This window comes from Lithobates pipiens, unplaced genomic scaffold (genome assembly GCF_037356315.1).
Source record: "Lithobates pipiens isolate NorthernLeopardFrog02 unplaced genomic scaffold, aLitPip1_a1.2 Scaffold_16, whole genome shotgun sequence".
In the NCBI taxonomy this organism is placed as follows: Eukaryota; Metazoa; Chordata; class Amphibia; order Anura; family Ranidae; genus Lithobates; species Lithobates pipiens.
In genome coordinates this window covers 261,432,226-261,453,370 of record NW_027507748.1, presented here as the reverse complement: position 1 = coordinate 261,453,370, position 21,145 = coordinate 261,432,226, and the positions used below count along the sequence as shown (strand labels likewise).

At 41.8% G+C, this 21,145-nt stretch overlaps 1 protein-coding gene across 1 annotated transcript in view; it reads right to left on the bottom strand.

The window, feature by feature from the left end:
• Nucleotides 1–209: 209 nt before the first annotated feature.
• The window catches only part of SORT1 (sortilin 1), a 234,401-nt gene continuing 213,465 nt past the window's right edge, over nucleotides 210–21,145 (bottom strand). The window contains exon 20 of the mRNA XM_077481349.1: nucleotides 210–1,821. Coding sequence (XP_077337475.1) covers nucleotides 1,807–1,821 — 15 coding nt within the window. The 3' untranslated portion in view covers nucleotides 210–1,806. The remainder of the gene's footprint in view (nucleotides 1,822–21,145) is intronic.

Below are 21,145 nucleotides of genomic sequence, written 5' to 3'. Positions count from 1 at the left end.
GGCAGGAAGGAGGTAAAAAGTGGTTAAAGAAGTTGCATTAATAGAAGCAAAGAAAATTGGAGCAGTACTGGAGCTCTTACTCATATGAGTCGCTGCTAAACATTAACTAGGATTGCTATAGACAATTTCTCCAAATTGGTTAAGAAATCCACCCAAGTTGTCTACCTTTGTAAAGAATGATTGCTTCCTTTGATACAAAAAGAGATCAGTTTCGCATTATTGTATACATTGTTTTATTTTTCAGAAACAAACTTTAAAATTAAAAAAACTTTTTAGATCATTAACAGGCTTTATTTGTCCTCTATACACACACAGCATACAGTGTTCATGTACAAAAGAACATACATTTTTTTTTAGGAACGCTAAATGGTTTTCAAGTAAACACCTTCAGACCCATCTGTATGCCAAGACAAGCCGCAATATGAATATATTAATAGTTTTAAAAATATAAGCTGCTTTGACTTCGTAAAAAAAAAAAAAAAAAAAAAAAAAGTCATCCCATGTACAAGAAAATTTGTATTCCTCATGAAACTGTTAATTTATGTAGTTAGCATCTTAAAATATTTGAAGACGCAATCAAAACAGTAAGCATAGAAGCAATGGTTAAATAGAAGACATTGCTAGCTGCATTTACTCGATCATCTGTATTGCATTATTGTCATTATTGCATTTTACACCTGATGTGCAAGAGGTCATCACTTGTTTTACTACAATAATTTACTAATTATATTTCATATTTTTACTGTCTGACAATGCTGATGGTTTTGTGAACCAAAATAACCCTAAATAAAAATTTGTAGTTTATTTCACAAACATATACAGATAAGCCCCATCAGAAAACATCTTGCTTACTCTGACCCTTTTAAGTGCAAGATATATAATATGAACAAACAGTAACTATTTACAAGAAACTAGGAAAGCTTGACACTTTTTCATTAGGTGAAACATTTCTATTCAGCACTTAAAATTAATGTTGTACATTTGAAACAAGTGGTGTAAAAATAAAAATAGAATTTTGACGATACCATAAACCAAGACTTCCTCTTTCCAACAAAATCTGCATCAAAGTAATAAAAACAGCTATAGAGCATAAGATAATATTGCAAACATACAGGTGGTGAGATTTTTATTTATTTTTTTCTAGGGAAAGAGCGACTTCCAAAAACAACCTGAGCCAGAAGGGGAGCTTAAATACACACGCCCCTACTGGTGTCTTCATTTGAGTTCTCGGGTCAGCCCAACCATTAAAGAGTTTCTATCAATATTACATTATGGCAAATGCAGCTTAGAATGTGAGACATCTCTTGCTGCAGGTGGTAAGGCTCCATATCTGGTGGAAGAGACAAATTGCAGTTGAGTAAATAGAGGGAAATAAGTTGAAGTTAACTCAAAATGGATATACATGTTTTTTGGGTGGAATGACCCATCAGAGAATTAAAAACGCTGCAACAAAGCCAGTGATTATGGACCTCTGTGTATTTCACCCATTAAATCCTAGCTCCAAAATTATGTTACAAAAAGAAAAACAAAGGCTCAACCTTAGAACAATGTTGGAAGCAAAGCTGGAATTGCCAAATGTGTAGGGAAAATAGCTACTACAATTTTTCATCCTTCCAACATAAACTGTTCATTTGAAAGAACTCTGTTAACAGTACAACCACCATTCTTTGGAGAAAACCGAAGGAGGAGGGTCCTTTTTCTGTGTATTCTGCCTCACTGGTGCTTCATTTCAAAGTAAAGCCGTTCAAAATAGATCTGAGCAGGGCAAGACGATACACAATTCTCTTTTCCCCATAAAAATAAACATCACTCCAAAAGATCCTGAAAGGAAAAAAAAATAAAATGTGGGTTTGAATATATATTATCTAAACTTATTTTTACTAATCTTGAACAAATGTTTTAGTTGCATTAAGACATGATAAACATATGTCACCTTATATACAAAGTATATCACTTGCAAAAATTATGAAAAAATACAGAACAAGGGTCCATCCAAAACTTCTCAAGAGACCAGCAGAAGATCTTGAAAGATATGCAGAAAAATATAAAATGAGCAATTACTGTTATACACAAAACAATGCTGTGCGATAACGCTTTCAGAAATTCTAATCAATGCCTAAAATGCATTTGATGTAAATTAGAGATTATGAATGAGTTCTAGGCAGAAACCAATTCTTTAGTCTAGTTCTTAATTGGATTTACGGACAACTGATCACCCACTTCTGGCGTTGCTTTATAATACAAATATGCATGGGCATGCTTTATATAGCCTTTATTATTTTTGTAGTATTATCTCTAGCTGTGGCATTACATGACCTGCAAAGGTATGGCGGTATTTAGTCACAAGCATTCTAAGGCCTCATGCATACAGGACATTTTGCAAACCCTCCTTCCTAGTGTTTAGGCACATTAAGACGCACCAAACGGTTTTAAGCACGGACACATAGGCCAACGTTCAGGGGCGTTTAGAGGCCAGGAAAAAATAAATAAAAATGCCTGACCCTTAGAAGCAACTCCAAAAGTGTCCATTAGGCGTTAAAATCAGCCTTTTTCTAATGATATTTTGCCAATTGTGCACTCCTATGCTTTCCAACTCGGCATACATATCTTGAAAACAAAAAATAGAGATTTTATGGTAAGTCAAGCAACCCAAGTACAACAGGACACAGGGGTCAATTCACTAAGAGTTAAATAATGGCTAATGGGTTCCCCAGAAAGAAAGAAAGAAAGAAAGAAAGAAAGAAAGAAAGAAAGAAAGAAAAGTTCCCCAGTCCATATCAGGCCCCTCAGTGGGCCAAAATTAAATGAAAAAAAAAAAAAAAACAAAAAAAAAAAAAACAGCGTGCACCCTCCCCAAAATCTATTCCAGACCCTTATCCAGCCCGGAAGGTCAGGTAAGGGGGGGGGGGGAACGGACGGACGAGTGAAGGCCCCCCCCCCCCCTCCACCTTAAAAAGTTGAATGTTCAGTCAGACAAACGGACCAGAGAGTAAATAAAAACATGCAATATTGTCCACCAGGTTTTGCTTGCGGTATTATATGCGGTATTTGTAAAAAAAATAGAAAAAAAAAATAAATAAAAACAGCGTGGGAGTCAGGTGACCCCAGTGCTGGTTTTTGACAAATAGCTGGTTGTAAACAAATAAAAAGCCCAGCGTGGGGTCCCCCCAGCACAATGCATACCAGGCCCTTCGGGTCTGGTATTGATTTTAAAGGGACCTCCATGGTAAAAAATAAATAAAAATGGGGACAAAAGCTTTATCTTCACAACCCTGGCCACATGCCCTCAACAGGGGGAGGGTGCTTTGGGGTGGGGGGGCTCTGCCAACCCCCAGCCTAAAGCACCTTGTCCCCATGTTGATGGGGAAAAAAGCCTTAGCCCCACAACCCTGGCTGGTGGCTGTGGGGGGTCTACGGTCAGGGGGCTTATCGGAATCTGGCAGGCCCTCTTTAACAAAGGGGCCCCCATATCCCCCCTTATGTGAATGAGTTTGGGGTACATTGTACCCATTTACAAAAAAAGTGTAAACATAATGACACTGTTTGACCCCGATGTAAATCAAATCGCCAATCACGCTGCCAGCTGCACCACCAACCCAAAAAAATAAAGAAAAAATAAACGCTGTTGCCGTCCATGATGGCTGGCCACCTACTGTAGGCTCCACCGTTTGACAGTTCTTATATAGGTAAAGGGTGAGTCCATCTGGCGATGTCACCTGGTGGCACTGTTATAACTTTTTGACACTTTTTTGGTGAATGGGTATACTCAATGTCCTTTCACATATGGGGGGGACAGGGATCTTCCAGATTCTTACAAGCCCGCAGACCCCCACAACCAGCATTGTGGGGATGAAGCTTTTGACCACCATCAACATGCCCCAAAGCACCCACCCCCCCATGTTGAGGGCATGTGGCCTGATATGGTTCAAAAGGGTGCTCGCTCTTACCCCTGACCTGTCGGGCTGCATGCTTAGATAAGGGTCCGGTATGTATTGGGGGGGGGGGGGGGGGGCTCATGCTCTTTTTTTATTTTGGTGTGGGGTTCCCCTTAAAATTCCTTCAGCCCTTCCGGTCTGGTATGCATGGGGGGGGGGGGGGGGCACACCACGTTGTATATTTTTCTTCATCATTTTAAATTGTCTGCATTTTTTTACAATCAGCTGTCAGCAGAGAATCCACTTTGTCCATACTTCTCCAAGGATAAGGTTCCCCTTTACTTGTCAAGGCACACTCTTCTTAACCAGTTTTTGCCTCCTGTGTGTAACAGGAGCGCTTTTAGTTCTACACTCCTGTGACCCAGATTCAGCCGAAAAGGCGGGCCAAAATTTGCTGTGGGCTGACGTCAAAGAGAGCCAGTCCAGTCCAGGCTCTGCTGGATTCAGACAAAAATATTCGGATCTGCCCAGATGCCTGTCTGACAGCTGGCTCAGCTTCTCAGCATTCTGCTGCTCCTGCCCACTCCCCCAAAAAAAATGAAGAAGAAAAAAAAAAAAAAAAGAAGGAGGGCACACCAGCCTTGTGCATTTGTAAATTTATTAAAACAGATAAAAAAATAAAATAAAAAAAAAGCCTACTCAATCCCATGAAGAGATTTGCATAGCTGGGGGCAAACCTGGCCCCCATGACCGTGCCTTTGCTCTGTAGATAATGTTCCCCCAAGAAAGAGAAATAATTGTGCATAAGGGAACATGATCTATGAATACACACATGTATTTAAGAAGCTGAAGGAGTCACCACTGTTAACCTTTGAGGAAGAAGGCATGCCTTCGAAACACGTCAACTAGCAGTGGTCCTCACGTCCTCTCCTTTACCATCTGGAGACTGTTGTACCTAGACCAATTACCATCATTTGAAGGCTCACACTAGTGGTTTTTCTTCACATGTTTGTGTAAATTTATAAAAAAAAAAAAATATATCAAAAAGGATAATGCACAAGGTTTATGGACCCTCTTTTTCTTTATTCCTCTTGACTGCTAAGATACCCCCTATCCTGGAGGGCAGCAAGGCCTGAGAAATTTTCCTGTGCAAAAGAATTTGTTTGCCAATCCCCAGAGCCTGAGCCAGCTGCTCCTGCCCTCTCCCCAGCCCAGTGCTCCAGCAAGGGCTGGAGGGGCAGAGCACAGAGTGAGAACTGACAAACCTAAGCATTAAGGGTTTTTGCTCCGGGTTGCCTACAAGACATGGCCAGGGATCAACCAATCTGCAAAATGTATCCTAATAACCCTACAGCTGAGGAAAACTAATAGAAAAAAACAAAACATCTTAATAAAAATGAAAAATGTCAATTAAAATGGGTTTGCTTTTCCCTGAATAAGGATATCCAGTGTCCTAGGATACCAGTAAAAAACAAAACAAAAAAATAAATAATAAAAAATAAATAAACTGAAGCATGATAGGAGTTGTAGGGCTTACAGATTTTTGTTTAGCAGTAGCCAATTCTCCTGTAGGCAGCAGTATAACCCATTTGTTTCAGGATCCTTTGGACTGTATCCTTTAATGAACGGGTAATACTTAAACTTATTGAGGACAATGGCAAAATCAGATCAATAGCTCTAAAGCAGCAACTTTCATATAAGACAATTGCTGTAGATTCTGCATTTATATATATTTATAGAGATACAATGAAAGCAGACCTTGCACTAAAAAGGAATGTCTGCTTATTTAATCAAAGTCTCCACTCCAGGCCAAAACATCTCATTAACCGCTTCCCTGCCCAGCTACTGTACATGTGCAGCCGAGCGGGAAAAGCATTATTTTGGCAGGACGTAACTATACATCCTCTCAGAACTGCATCTCCTGAGCCGCTTTGCTACACCCTGGTACCAAGTGTCCACTGTGACCAATCACAGTGGTCACATGTTCAGTAGTAAGCAATGGCTGTCATTCATAACACCATTGCTTACAACCAATTTCTCAGAGTGGCCCTGAACCATGTGATTGCTCTGGCCAATTACAGCCAATCACAGTAGTTCTCAATGACTACAGGATGATCACTCAAAAATATGACTGCTTACATAGCCATCTTGGCTGTATATGCAAAAATAGTGCAAAAAAAAAAATTTCAATCACCTTCTCAAAGTAGTACAGTGTCACTATGGTAACACTGCACTGCTGTGGTGACAGTATGTAAAAAACATAAAAAAAATTACCACAGCAGTAAAATGTCCCCAGACCAGGGCTGACAGTTCATATCCCCAATTACCACCACACCAGTTCCATTATCCTTGATCGCCACAAAACTAGCATAACATAGCAATGGTGTCCATGACTGTAGCCACACCAGCCCCAGTAGAAGTCTGCAGCAGTGTTTCCAATTGCTGCCACACTAGTCTCCAGTTTCACCAGACCAGTGTAAAGCCAGCAACAGTGTTGTGATCACCGCCACAGCAGTGCAGTGTTGCCTCTGCCAACACAAACCCTGTCCCATTTCTGCCTGTTGCCTGGAACAATCCTTTGACTGCTTGCTGACCATATCTGCCTGTGCCTGACGTGACCTATCTGATTATGTTTCTTTGAGACACCATCCATTGCCAACAACTGCAGTCCTCAAACCACTCCAACTCTTGTTCTTTTTCTTCAGCCTTCTGTACTGGCTGGCCACTGCAGATGGTAACCCTGGGGTCAGCCATGTTCAAATAGACTAGGCTTGCTTGACTTATGGGACTGCTACAGGAGACACTGCACTAAGCTACATTCCCTGATCACTCGTATAGAGGTGACCATTACAGTACACTGCTTTTGATACAATCGATTGATGCGTGAAACCATTTTGTCCCAATTTAAAATAAAGGACTGTTCTATCCCTATTTTCAACCCTATTTGCCTCTCCCCTAAATCACAGATTTCCAATAATCAACCCTAATTTACAGCACTCACAGAATAAATGGGAGTCAAATGTAGATTGAGGTCACCACATCTTTCTCTCCAAGGAATCCTGTGTGTTTCTCCCAGCCCTAGAGAATCCTCTAGCCTTTTTCTCTGTAGTCAACTAAAAAGCATTAAAAATATACATATAGCATTTTTTCTAGATGGTATCAATACTTGTGCATATATCCAGAAACATTGGATACTCCCCATGAGTAAACTGATTTTACCAAATCACCATTTCATACATTCGCTCCTTAAACAACTTGAAGTCAGTACACTACTCAGGACTCTTTTTAGGAGTACTCGCTTCGAGGCTTGTAAAGGAAAGCACTGCTCGCATGCCACTGCATAATTAACAAAACAAAGGTGCTTTATTGTTGTCAAAACGAATAAGACAGAGCATACAGATAAGCTTGAAACAAAACCTTACAAAATGCTTGGATACCCATACAGAAGGTAAGGACAGACAACCATAATTAGCAGAGTAATTGATTAAGTACACATTTTCAATCAGAGACAAACAGCTACAGGATTGAACAGGAGAAGAGATTTGTAGTTAGTAAACATATACATACCCAACCCTTCTAGTTTCTACGTGCTTGCCCATGGGGCCCACACTTTGTCATATTTACATTGGCATCCTCTATTAATGTAGGTTAATCTATACATAGGTAGGGTTGCATCTATAAAAACTTCCCAGGAGGGTGGGGTGACGGATATCCACTTGAGGAGAATCTTTCTTTGAATAAAACAGGAGAAGTAGGATATCAGCAGTTTCAAGCGGTGGGAATGTTGTGCATCATGGACTCCCAGAAGTACCAACTCAGGTGTAACTGAAAGGGACAACTGTAGTCTAAGACCTCTGACCAAAAAGAGGTTATAATCGGCCATTCTCAGAACATATGCAGGAAAGACCCCACTTGAGTCCTGCATTTGGGGCATATCGGGTCTTGGTCCGGGAAAATATGATGTAGTTTCTGAGGAGCTTCACACCAGAGGAAGGACCCCTCACATTGTTCAATTTCTCAAAAAAAGGAAATCTGGACCAATATCAGGCAGTTCCAAAAAAAAATAAAAATAAAAAAAATTGTTGAATTTGGGCAGGAAGATCATTTTAAGGAAATGGAGTGGCATGTGGGCCCAGTAGTTACATTTATGTTACAGAATTGTCAACAGGGGGGAGAAGGTTCTTATCCATGTAGTCAGTGGGGCGCTGTGGCACCATTACCCCCAAATAACGGAATTCCTCTACCCACTGCAAGGGAGAGGAGGCAGCAGTCTTTACCGCATCTAGGGAAATAGGACCGACTTGGACAAATTTATCCCAATACCTGAGAAGGCATCAAATTCATGAAAAATACGAAATGAGGAGCCAGCGTCATTAAGATACAGAAATGTGTCGTCCGCATACAAGGACAGCCGCTCTTCCAATTTTCCCAGCCGAAGGCCCATAACATCCAGAGCAGACCTGATCAAAATGGTCAGGGGCTCCAGTGCCAGAGCAGACAGACTGGGGAAGAGCGGGCATCCCTGCTGCGTACTGCAAAATAGGTTAAAAAGGGACAGAAAGCCAGTTAATATGGACCCTGGCTCTAGGGGAATTGTACAGTAGTTTGATACCATGGATCAATTTGGGGCTGAACCCGAATCATTGAAGGATTTCCCAAAGGTACACCCACTCTACGGAGTTGAATGCCTTTTCGGCATCTAGAGCCTCGATTGTCATGGGGAACAGTCAGGTTTAGTCGTCTGATGTTTATGTCGGTTCCCTTCCCCGACATAAAGCCAGTCTGGTCAACATCAACCAGGTCCTCAATGACTTGTGATAACCGACTAGCTAGAACTGTCGAAGAGATTTTGGCATCCACATTTAGTAAGGATATTGGTCTATATGCCCGAGTGTTCTGCGGGCCCTTGCAGGGTTTGGGAACCAACACAATCACGGCTCCATTCATAGCGTCAGGCAACCATAGTCTGCGATAAGGGCAGTCAATTTAGGTGCAAGAATTTCCATGAACTTGCTATAAAATTCAGACAGCAAGCCATTCGTTCCTGGGGCCTTACCACTTTTCAACCATCCCATGGCCAATTGTATCTCCTCCAGGGTGATATCCACGTCCAATCTCTCCCTATCCTTCGCCGCCAACGTTGGAACGGAAATAGGATCAAGGAAAGCGGAGCGATCGGGGCGAGAAATCAGCCCGGGAGGAGTATAGGTCCTGGAAGAATTGTAGAAAAGGAGCATTAATTTGGTCAGGCGCTGTCAGTATGTGATCGTCCTTGTCCCTAAAACAGCCAATAGGGGTGGCCGGAATGTCCCCTTTCGCCAACCAGGCCAGCACTTTCCCATTCTTCCCCCCAAATTCAAACACAAGTGTAGGAGGGCCTTATCAGTCTGGGCCACTCAGTGTGGACAATTCCTGAAGAGCCCACTGCCACGTCTTATACCAGTTCGGATCTGGGGCCTGCACATAAGCTGCCTCTAACCTAGTCACCCTCCTCGTCATCTCCTCCAGGGACGCCTCCCTCCAGAGACGTGTAATGTCAGATGTATTCCCCCCCTTACCCATAATTTAAATGAATCCCATAGCACAGTTGGGGAAGTAGTATCTCAGTTGTCTGTCCAACAGTTACAAATAGAGGCCATCAATGGCTCTTGCAGTCTCTTCGTTTACCCAAAATCTGGACAATCTCCACAATCTAGACTCAAGAGGAACAGTCAGAGCAAGGGAGAGGCATATCAGGGCATAATCCCATGTCCCTGGGAAGCATAGACATGTCCTGGACATAGCTTAAAGCAGTGCTGGATGCAAAAACTAGGTCTATCCTTGATAGGGTCTTATGAGTAGCTGAATGACAGGTGAACTCTCTCATGCTCGGGTGTATATGCCTCCAGACATCCGTAAGGGCATAAGTATCTACCCCCAGTCAGAGATCAGGAGGGTCACAGGTCAAGGAGTGCAACCTATCACGGGACCATATTGAAATCCCCCACAAAATAAATCAGGTCACTGTCTAATTGAAACACTAGTTGCATAATATGGTGTAAAACCTGGACTGAGGCGGGAGGAGGACTATATACCCCCACCAATACCACTGTCTTGTCATAGGTATGGGCGTGGATGACCACATATCTACCATTTGGATCTGTTTTCACCTCAATGAGTTGAAACGACAGGGTTTTCCTCACTAAGATGCTGACCCCATGGGCATATGTAAAGAATTTAGTGTGGAAGTGGAGGCTAGAGGTCGACCGATCTTTGGCATTTTTTTTAACCAGCATCAGCAGATTTTGCTGATAAAAAAGGCTGATTTTAAACTTCAGCGAGACTTGCAAATGACTTCTGTAATAGAAGTCAATGCAAGTTGCCTGAAGTCTTCTCTTGGAACGACTTGTATCTCCTATCTGGGCAGCCTGCTAAGTCTGAGAAAAGAAGCAGAGATACAAGGTTTATACTTATCAATGGACTGAACTCAGTGTGTAGGAGTTTTCAGTTGAACCATTTAAAGACCAAATCTTTTCTGACACTTGTTTACAAGTAAAAATCCTGTATTTTCTGCTAGAAAATCACTTAGAACCCCCAAACATTATATATTTTTAAAGGGGTAAATAATGTAGCGCTAACAAATATACACAAATACTGTGCTATATGTGAAAAGATACCAAAAAAGGACAACGATAACAAGAAGAGACTCAAAAGTCCATCTGTAAAAAATGACAATGTGCAAACAGTGTGTAATAATGTCCAACGAAATAGACAATGTGGAACAAAAGCTGTGGCATCCAACACCAAATGGTGAGTTCACAGATGAGCAGAGTGGAAAAACTCAGTCCGTTGAAGAATCACCAAGGCAACAAATCATCAACCACGCAATGAGATGCAAATGCTCCAACCAGAACAGGTGGACTCCGATGTCAGCAACACAGAGCGCCACAGACGGCAGGTAGCTTTTCACATATATCAGGATATTTGTGTATATTTGTTAGCACTACATTATTTACCACTTGTATCCACTTTATGTTTGTCACATTAGTATGTAGCTGCTTTTTTTTTTGTTACAATTTTTTGGGGTTATTCAAATTTCCATATTTTTTTTTTTTAGCAGAGACCCTAGGGAATAAAATATCGGTTGCTGCAATATTTTATGTCACACTGTATTTGCACAGCAGTCTTTCAAACGCAATTTTTTTGCAAAAAATACACTTTAATGAATAGAGAAAAAAAAAAAAAAACAGTAAAGTTAGCCAATTTTTTTCGCCCAAAAGTTTTGATTACCTGTTTTTGAGCATTTAATATTTAAGATTAGGGCTGAAACGATCCACATTATCGATAATAAATCGATAATGAAAATCATTGTCAACGATTTTCATCATTGATTAGTTGGTCCACACCATGCGATCCGCGGAGCGGTCTGTGGCTGCAAGGGACGTTGTGTTCTGCCCAAGACAAAATGAGATTCACCTCTCTGGGCTGCACAACTCCTCGTGCCCCCCCCTGGTGATTGATGTAAGCCACAGCCGTGGCGGTGTCGGACTGAATCCTGACAGGACAGCCCTTCAGTCTGGCAGTCCAGGCTCTTAAAGCCAGATGGATTGCCTGAATTTCCAAAAAATTGATAGGAAAGGTCTTTCCAACCTGGACCACCTTCCCTGGACAGAATCCTCTTCCAGGACCACTCCCCAGCCTGAAAGACTGGCATCTGTGGTTACTACCTTCCAGGTGGAAGGCAGAAATGTCCTTCCCTTTTGAAAATTGCTGGATATCAGCCACCAATTCAGGCTCTGATGTACTTCGGGAGCAAGCTGAATCAGAAAAGGCCTGAACCCTTTTGTTCCAGGCTGACAGGATTGCGCTTTGTAGCAATCTTGAATGAAACTGTGGGTAAGGTACGGCCTCGAAGGAGGCCACCATCTTCCCCAATAATCTCATGCACAACCGAATTGAAAGCTTTTTCTTTGCCCTGATGAGGTGAATTAGTTCTACAATGGAACGGATTCTCTTTGGAGGTAGAAATACCTTATCCTGCCTGGTATCTATGATTAGTCCCAGCTACTGTACTCTCCTTGATGGCCTCAAGGATGACTTTTCTATGTTGAGAACCCAGCCTAGAGATTCCAGGTTATTTAACGTTGTCACCAGACCATGGTCTAACCCAGAAACCAAATGATTTACTAAGAGTAGGTCATCCAAATGGGCTAGGACCATTATGCCCTGAGCCCTTAACCTGGCTAAAGCAGGAGCCAGAATCTTTGAGAATACTCAAGGAGCTGTGGCTAGGGCAGGGCCACGAACTGAAAGTAACAGTTTTCTACTTCGAAGCGTAGAAACCTCTGGTGAGCAGGAAATATTGGCACATTAAGACAGGCATCCTTGATATCGAATGAAGCCAAAAATTCTCCTCCTTGGAGGGTGGCTACTACAGACCGAAATGATTCCATGCAGAAGGATCGGATGCACAAGTGCCAATTTAGATCTCCGAGATCTAAAATAGGTCTTACTTCCCTGTTTGGTTTTGGGACCGTGAAGAGGTTCGAATAAAAACCTGTGCCCTGTTCCTCTAAGGGAACCTCTGATATGACTGCCTTGGCTAGCAGATGGTCTAGTGCTAGGAGGAGAGCATTAGTTTCTGGGTCCTTGGGAACCCCTGACCTTAGAAACCGGGGAGACGGCATAACTCGGAACTCTAGTTTGTAACCTAGAGAAACCGCAGAAGCCACCCACTTGTCCTGAGATTGCTCCTGCCAGATCTTTGAAAACTGCAGGCACCTTCCCCGCACCCGAGCAAGTGGGGGTGCCTCTTCATAAGGAGGCTTAATACTCTGCTTGGTGGGCTTCTTTTCTCAAGATCTTTTCTGACCTTGGTGCTGTCCCTGGGGTTTCCCCCTTGAAGCTGACAGCTGAGGCCATCAAGACTGCCTAGAGGCTGATGTCAATGATACAGGAGAAGAGGCCCCACTGCAGTTTATACTCTCACGCCCTATACCATCAGTCAGTATAAACACAAGCGCTTACACACAAAAAATGTGCATCTATTGGAAGCTGTGGAATCTCTTAATCGAGCAGCTGCTTGTATTTATTCTTCTCAAAGATGAATAAATTCAATGAATCACGAAAACTGACCAACATACAGATAAATGCTACAAGATAATCACTATCCACAGACATACACTTATATTGATCAAGCAGCACTATTATAGTCCATAAATTATCTTGATCATTAATACTATAGGTGGATATCTATTGCCATTAATCAATGAAGTATAATTAATCAATAAATAAAATCAATAAATGAATAAAAAAAAAAAAAAAAAAAAAAGATCAATAAATGAATCAATCACAATCCATCCCTATATATGTATATCACTATAAATCAGTCCACCTTTCATAAAAGATGCCCCAGAATAGGTTCTTTGTGCTGGAAAGTCCTTCACCACCACCCGTCTTTCTACACCACCTTCACACGTGCATTCCACTCAAAGGAGGTTTGTGATGAGTGAAGACCCCCTTTGGGTAATATTCTTACCAGAATACACTGATATGGTCAGCGTTTCGCAAACACATCAAGCTAATCCATATTGGTTTTGGTTTTCCTTCTTCCACAAGACCTTGTCTTCACACTCACTCCAATTCTCCCAAAGGTTAAATTAGATGAGTTCAGTATGTGGTGAAAATCGCCAGTCCTGGGGTCTCATAAAGGTCTTCCCTTTGCAGCCTGGGGCACTGGTGTGATCTTACAGGGAACCAGAGAATGCTTTTTCCAGATCTATATACATCTGCGGGGAAACATGAGCTGCTCCTCCGCGCAGACAAGCAGATGTATATAGATCAGGAAAAAGCATTCTCTGGATCCCTGTAAGATCACACCAGTGCCCCATTTGTCTGCAAATGTTCGTATTCAGTTATATTATGTATATATGTACATTTAGGAGAGAATCCAGGCCTTTTTTAAAGCAATCTGAACTGGCCAGAACCAGCTCTTGAGGGAGCCTTTTCCACATTTTCACAGCTGTGAAGAAACCCTTCTGTATTTGGAGATTAACCACTTCCGGACCGCTCAACGTCGTTATACGTCGACTGTAGAGCAATATCGATATGGCAGCAGCTAGCAGCCATAACCCCAGTATCCTCTTCTTCAGTGAGCGGTCCGGTTTCAGATAAAAGTGGTCTCTGCAGCGGATTCACCGCGAGATCACTTATATTGGTGGCGGGAGAGGGCAACCCCTTCCCACTGCGCTCCAATGCCCTCTGCCGCTTACCGGATCCATCTGCAGTGGCGGAGACAATCAGATCTTCACCTTTGTTGGGCATGGAGACGAGTGAGGGGAAGATGGGCCCCCACCCATCTCCATAACAATGCAGGGTGGAAGCGACGTCAGAACGTCACTTCCGCCCATAGCTCTTAAAGGCTTAAAGGGACATTTTTATTGCATTTTAGTGTAAATATGAGATCTGGGGTCTTTTTGACCGCAGATCTCATATTTAAGAGGTCCTGTCATGTTTTTTTTCTATTACAAGGGATGTTTACATTCCTTGTAATAGGAATAAAAGTGACACAAATTTTTTTTTTTAAAGTGTAAAAATAAATGATAAAATAAGAATTTTTTTTTTTTTTTTTTTTAAACGCGCCCTGTCCAGTCGAGCTTGCGGGCAGAAGTGAATGCATACGTAAGCGGCGCCCGCATATGAAAACGGTGTTCACACCACACATGTGAGCTATGGCCGCGAACGGTAGAGCGAGAGCAATAATTCTAGCCCGAGACCTCTTCAAACAAACTCAAAACATGCAACCTGTAGAATAAAATTTTCGCCTATGGAGATTTTTAAGGGTAAAAGTTTGTCACCATTCCAGCGGGAGCAATTTTGAAGCGCGACGTTGGGTAACAATTTACTTGGAGCAACATTATCTTTTACAATATAAAAAAAAAATTGGGCTAACTTTACTGTGGTCTTATGTTTCAATTCAAAAAAGTATTTTTTTTCCAAAAAAGTGCGCTCCTAAGACTGCTGCGCAAATACGGTGAGACAGAAAGTATCGCAATGACTGCCATTTTATTCTCTATGGTGTTAGGAAAAAAAATACGTATAATGTTTGGGGGTTCCAAGTAATTTGTAGCAAAAAAAAGGTTTAACATGTAAACCACAAATCTCAAAGAAAGGAGACTCTTTACCGAGATCGTAATTACGGTGTGTCAGACTGACAACACACCACCGTTCACCATGATGGGTGCCCCTGCGGCGCGCAGTGGCTAAATACCCGGAGGACTTCATACGACGCCCAGTCAGGATATTGAAACCACTTTGCTGCCGTCATTCGGCTATATGGCGGGCGGCAAGTGTTTAAGGACCGCCCCACGTACATATACTGCAACAGGGCAGCCCTTAAGCATAAAATCACAAACCTGTAGGCGATTCCATCCATGTACGCGATGATTGGACACAGTGGGAGCCAATCAGCGAGTCCAGCAGCCGCGATAGCTACCGGCCACCCGCGATTGTTCACAGGAGAGGTAGAGTGGCAGTCTGCCTAGGTAAACAAGGCAGACCGTTCTGTCAGAGAAGAAGAGAGATCTGGTTTTCCTGCTAATCAGAAACACAGATCTTTCTCTTCCTCCAGTTAGTCCATCCCCCACAGTTAGAAAGCATTTTTTAGTAGCACACTTAACCCTTTGATCGCCCCTGATAACCCCTTCAGTGCTAGTCTCATTTATACAGTGACCATGCATTTTTTTTTTTGTTTTTGTTTTTCAAGCACTGGTCACTGTATTGGTTTTACGGTCCCCAAAAAGTGTCACTTAGTGTCATTTGTCTGCCGTAATGTCACTTTACTAGTAAAAACAAAGTCCATAAATCCATCCCATAGTTTGTAAACGCTATAACTTTTGCGCACACACACACTTTTTTGGAACATGATTTATTTGGATACAGTGTTGCACGACTGAGCAATTGTCAGTTAAAGCAATGCAGTGCCACATCACAAAAAATGGCCTGGTCAGGATGATGGTAAAACCTTTCCGGGGCTGAAGTGGTTAAACGCTCCAGTATTTGCCTGACTATAGAAGTTAAATTAACAGGTCTATAGTTTCTTGGTAAATACTTTGATCTCTTTTGAAATATAGGCACCACATTGGCCTTACACCAATCCAGTGGTATTAAAAGGGTTGTAAACCCTCAAGGTTTTTCACCTAAATACATTCTATGCATCAAGGTGAAAAACCTGTAGTGCAGCACTCCCCTGGACCCCACCTTTTACTTTGCTGAACCCTATCGTTACAGTGACTGGGGCAAGCACAGCAGCTCCAGCCGCTGTCTTGGGTCCTGATAGGCTGATAGCAAGAGCCATTGGCTTCTACTGCTGTCAATCAAATCCAGTAACACAGAAGCCAGGCGGCAGATAGATTCTGCGATCTGTGTCAATGGATGCAGCAGGACTCGGGAGCATGCGAGTGTCCCATGGAAAGTGACTCTCTGTGGGGGCACTCGAGAAGAGGAGGAGCCAAGAGTGCCGCTGAGGGACCCAAGGAGGATGACCGGGGCCACTCTGTAAATCCCTTGCACAGAGGTGGCAAGTATGAAATGTTTGTTAAAAAAACAAAACTAACCTTTACAACCACTTGCCGACCAGCCGCCATCATACTGTGGCAGGTCCCTAGCTGCTGACCTTGACTGTCTGATTCTGCCAATCCTGCATTCGCACCACCCTATCTGCAATCTTCACTGGGTCCTGTTCCTCCATCAGTGTGTCCAGTCCAGTGATTCCTGCATTCCAGGTGCCCATCAGCACCTGCAAGCGAGAGACTTTACCGGCAGTTGCGTCACCCTTAGCTCCGTTTCCAGTCACCCTACTAGGGATTCGAGGACGGCCTCTTGCAGTCCTGGCTTTGAAAGCTTCAGGCTCCACCAAGTGGTACATTACAGTAGTGCATAAATTATTGTACCCTGGACCAGTATAGAGAGACAGATGCCTCTGCACCAACAGAGGTTGATGGCCAAATTCAAAGTATCAGATAACAAAAGAGCATCACTGTTTGGCGTATACTTCAGTAATGGACAGAGGAGCTCATGGCTGCAGGTCACACAACCATTGTATTTTTTTTATAAATTGAAAACAAAATTGAGAATAAATGAGTATCTTTCCCTGTGGGGTACTCATGGAATGGATAGGGTCTGAGGCGAGTCAGGGTTTCTAGTAAGAAAAAAAAAAAAAAAATATTCAGCGCAGACAAGTTTTTATAGTAAAAACTGCAGACTAAAAATACTAAAAAGGTAAAATACACAATAACTCAACAGAATAAAAAAAAAAAAAAAAAAAAAAAAAATTATATTATATTATATTATATTATATTATATTATATTATATTATATTATATTATATTATATTATATATATATATATATATATATTTATATTTATATATATTTATATATATATATATATATATATATATATATATATATATATATATATATATATATATATATATATATATATATATATATATATATATATATATATATATATATACTGCAGCACAAAAAGCAAATCAATAAGAAATAGTAAAGTCCATATAACATTTCATATTAAACAAAAAAAGGTATGCCACTGAGGATGTGCATCCAAGCGGATCATGAAAGTGACAGAGTGAGTCCAGCCCATCCAACCAAAGACATCAGCAGCTACTCATCTCATTGATATGAGCATAAGGGTCTGAATAAGCCTTCCCACGACAGCTGATCCTGAGCGGGCTTGAGAGGTTGAATATCCCACTTATGATTCGGGGAGCAATTTTACCTGCACATACAGAAGTAGAACTTATCAGGAAGACATTAATTGTCTCCTTGATGATCAGGACACCTACAAAGTATTGAGGAGTGACCCCATGCTTAAGTTTACAAGAGCATGCAACGCCTTTTTAAAATGGGGCAGGAGGGGGTGGGGTTCTGAATCACAAGGAGGAGTTATACCTCGACCCCTTGTTTTGCAGAAGCCCATTTATTTTTTACCCAAAATACACAACATTGATCGGCCTCCTGGTCACCCTATAGTCAATGGGATTGCCTGTCACTGCCTGGTTAGGCTGTTCTTCAACCCCTTGTTATAAATTGACGTCCATCTCAAAGACCCTAAACACATCCAAATTTTGGAAACTCCAACAGAGTACCCCATCACGTATATTGGTGACGGTCGATGTTGGCTCGCTATATACTATCATAAGTAATGAAGATGCCTTGGAATGAGCTGAAAGGGCCCAGGTGGATGCAGACTCTAAGAAAACATAAGAAGTTTCTTCAGAAAAGCTTACATTTTTTTTGTTTGCTTAACCACTTCCATACATGGCCTATTCTGGCACTCATCTGCTACAAGTAAAAATCTTTTTTTTTGCTAGAAAATTACTCAGAACCCCCAAACATGTGTTTTTTTTTTTTTTGCAGAAACCCTTGCCAATAAATCTGGTGGATGTTGCAACTTTTTATGTCACGTGGTATTTGCGCAACAATTTTTAAATGCTTTTTTTGGGGAAAATTTAATGAAACAGTAAAGTTAGCCCAATTTATTTATAGAATGTGAAAGCTGATGTTATGCCGAGTAAATAGATACCCAACATGTCACACTTTAATTTTTTTTTTTTACAGGTTACCAGTTTAGAGTTAAAGAGGAGGTCTAGTGCTAGAAATGTTGCTCTCGTTCTAACGCACGTGGCGACACCTCAGGTGCCATTTGAACGCTGTTTACATACGCTTATATTGTTGCTTAAGACCCCTTTCAGTGCTTTCACACAGGGGCGCAGCGCTGGCAGGAGGTCAAAAAAAAGTCTTGCAAGCACTTTAGGAGCGGTGTATATACCACTCCTAAAGCGCCCCTGCCCATTGAAATCAACGGGCAGCACCACTGAAACGCCTGCAAATAGTCTCGGCAGCGGCGCTTTTAACCCTTTATTTGGCTGCTAGCAGGGGTTAAAAGTACCCCACTAGCGCCCGAAAAGCATCGCAAAAACGAAGGTAAAGCACCACTAAAACTTTACTGCTGACACCCCGCACTGGCAGTGTGAAAGAGCTCCAAGTTAGAGTTAAAATCAAATCTCAAACACGAGGAACTTACATGTCAACAGACAGTGTGTCTGGAACCATAGAGGGTTTTCTAAAGGACATAATGGATGAAATAATAAGTTTTGCTCAGATACAGAGATGTAAAAATTCTAAATATATGTATCGTCATAACTGGTTAAGTGAATAAGTAAAGGAAATATTTATTTTCCACCAATAAGGGCTACATGTTCAAATAACATAACACCCATCTTGTTGTGTATTCAACATCCTGTACAAGCCAAAATAAACTGGACAGTGTGTAATGAATCCATGTTGTGTCACATTTGTATACGCTGTTCCCTGTGGCAGATCTGGGTGTGGCCAATGGAGTGATGCCAGCAATGAGGAAGGTAACATAATAAATTAATAGTCAAGACTAGTTATAGGGGCATCCTAGCAACAAGGAATGTAAACATCCCTTGTAATAGGATTTGTGTGCGACAGACCCCTCATCTCTCCTCCAGGCTAGGAAGAGAGATTAAAAAATAAATAAATCTCTTTGCAGCCGAGTTCTCGGCTTTGTTTACTTCCACTGGCTGGACGTGCGCCTGGTTCTCCGAAGGTCAGAGATGACTGGGAACCATTCTGGTCAGCGGAAATCTCTATGATCAACGTCCGGCGGCAGCACGTTCTTTCTCTGGCTCGCAGATCGTAGGGCGAGCCCGGAGAAGCAACCCCCCCTTGCAGTGGGGGGGGGGGGGGGGAGAATGTCCCCTCCTGCCGCCTGTGAGAAAGATCAAGCGTCTGAACTGCCGCTATGATTGTTCTTGTGCTGGAAGTGGTTAAAGATTACTCTTGGTTTAACAGCCGGTTCTTCTTGCAGACCAGGTGTTGCGATGCCACCTGTTTTGCTCCCAGTGTTGCCAATTTGTTTATGGTCAACTGGGAGAAAAGTGGCATTTAGGGATTGTACTTCACAGCTTGTATGCTACAAGAGGTACATGGACGATCTGGTCATGATCTGGGAGGAAGATATGGCTAGTCTGGAGGTATTCATGAACAAATTGAATGTTAAATGAAAAAAAAATATTAAGCTTACATGGAATATAGATTTACATTAGATGACTTCTAGAATTTCTAGAAACTTTTAAAAGAGGGCGACCGATTACGGACATGCAAATCATTTCAAACCCACTGACCGGAATGCTTACATACCACTAAATAGTTGCCACCACAAAATGTGGAGGATTTTTTGTCCCAGTCACAGTTATTAGCAACCAGACTTCAACAAAAAAAGTGTATGAAGATAATTCCATTGATAAAGAGATCAAAAAGGGTAAGGGCTCTTGATAGGAGTACAATTCTAACTGGGACACAGAATTGGAGGGATCCAATGGTGGAGAATACCATATAATTCTTGATTATAGCATCCAGTACAAAAATTTTTTAGTGCATTGTGACCAAACATTGGGAGATACCTGAATAAGATTGAGTACTCGGGCCATTGCTCCCTGTACATTCACAGTTTATCTACAGGTGGGCGCCTTCTCTTCGGGACACCACTGACCCCCCCCCCCCTTTAAAAATCCAGATGTTTTCTTTTCCATCTGGATTTTATGCCTGTGGGAGGTAAGCAGCTTGTAGGAGTTCGAAGGTGAATGCTAAAAAAACCTAAGCAATGTATGTCATTTGTCACTAAGAGGCATTATAGAATTAAATATCTGATCACCTGTACAACCCAGGGCGTTGTTTATATGCTCGAATGTGAACGTGACCGCCAATACATTGGAAGGACTTTAAGGGCTCCACAAGAATAGGAGAACACATGAATAATATTAAGACAAGGCTTAAAACTCACAGCGTATTGAGACACCTTAGGACGTGTCATAAGAGACCCCGAGGGTTTTCAATTTTGGTGGATAGAGGTCACAAGACACTGGAGAGTGGTAATTATGTTCGATGTTTAGGCTGCAGGGCGTAGTTTTGGATTTGTGAAACTAATGTCCTGACCCCAGCTGGCTTGAATGCCGAATTCAATTTAATATCTAATATATTGAGGCAAATTATCTTAGTGTTATATTTCTTAATCATTTTATTGTGAAAGATGGCAATGGGATGACCATTTATATATTTTTTGGAAATTAGTTTTTTGTCACTTTATTAATATAGGAGGGTAGATTGCCCCTTTAATGAGTTGTTTGACACCTAAACAGAATACGATGAGCAATGACACCCTGTGTTTGCATACAACAG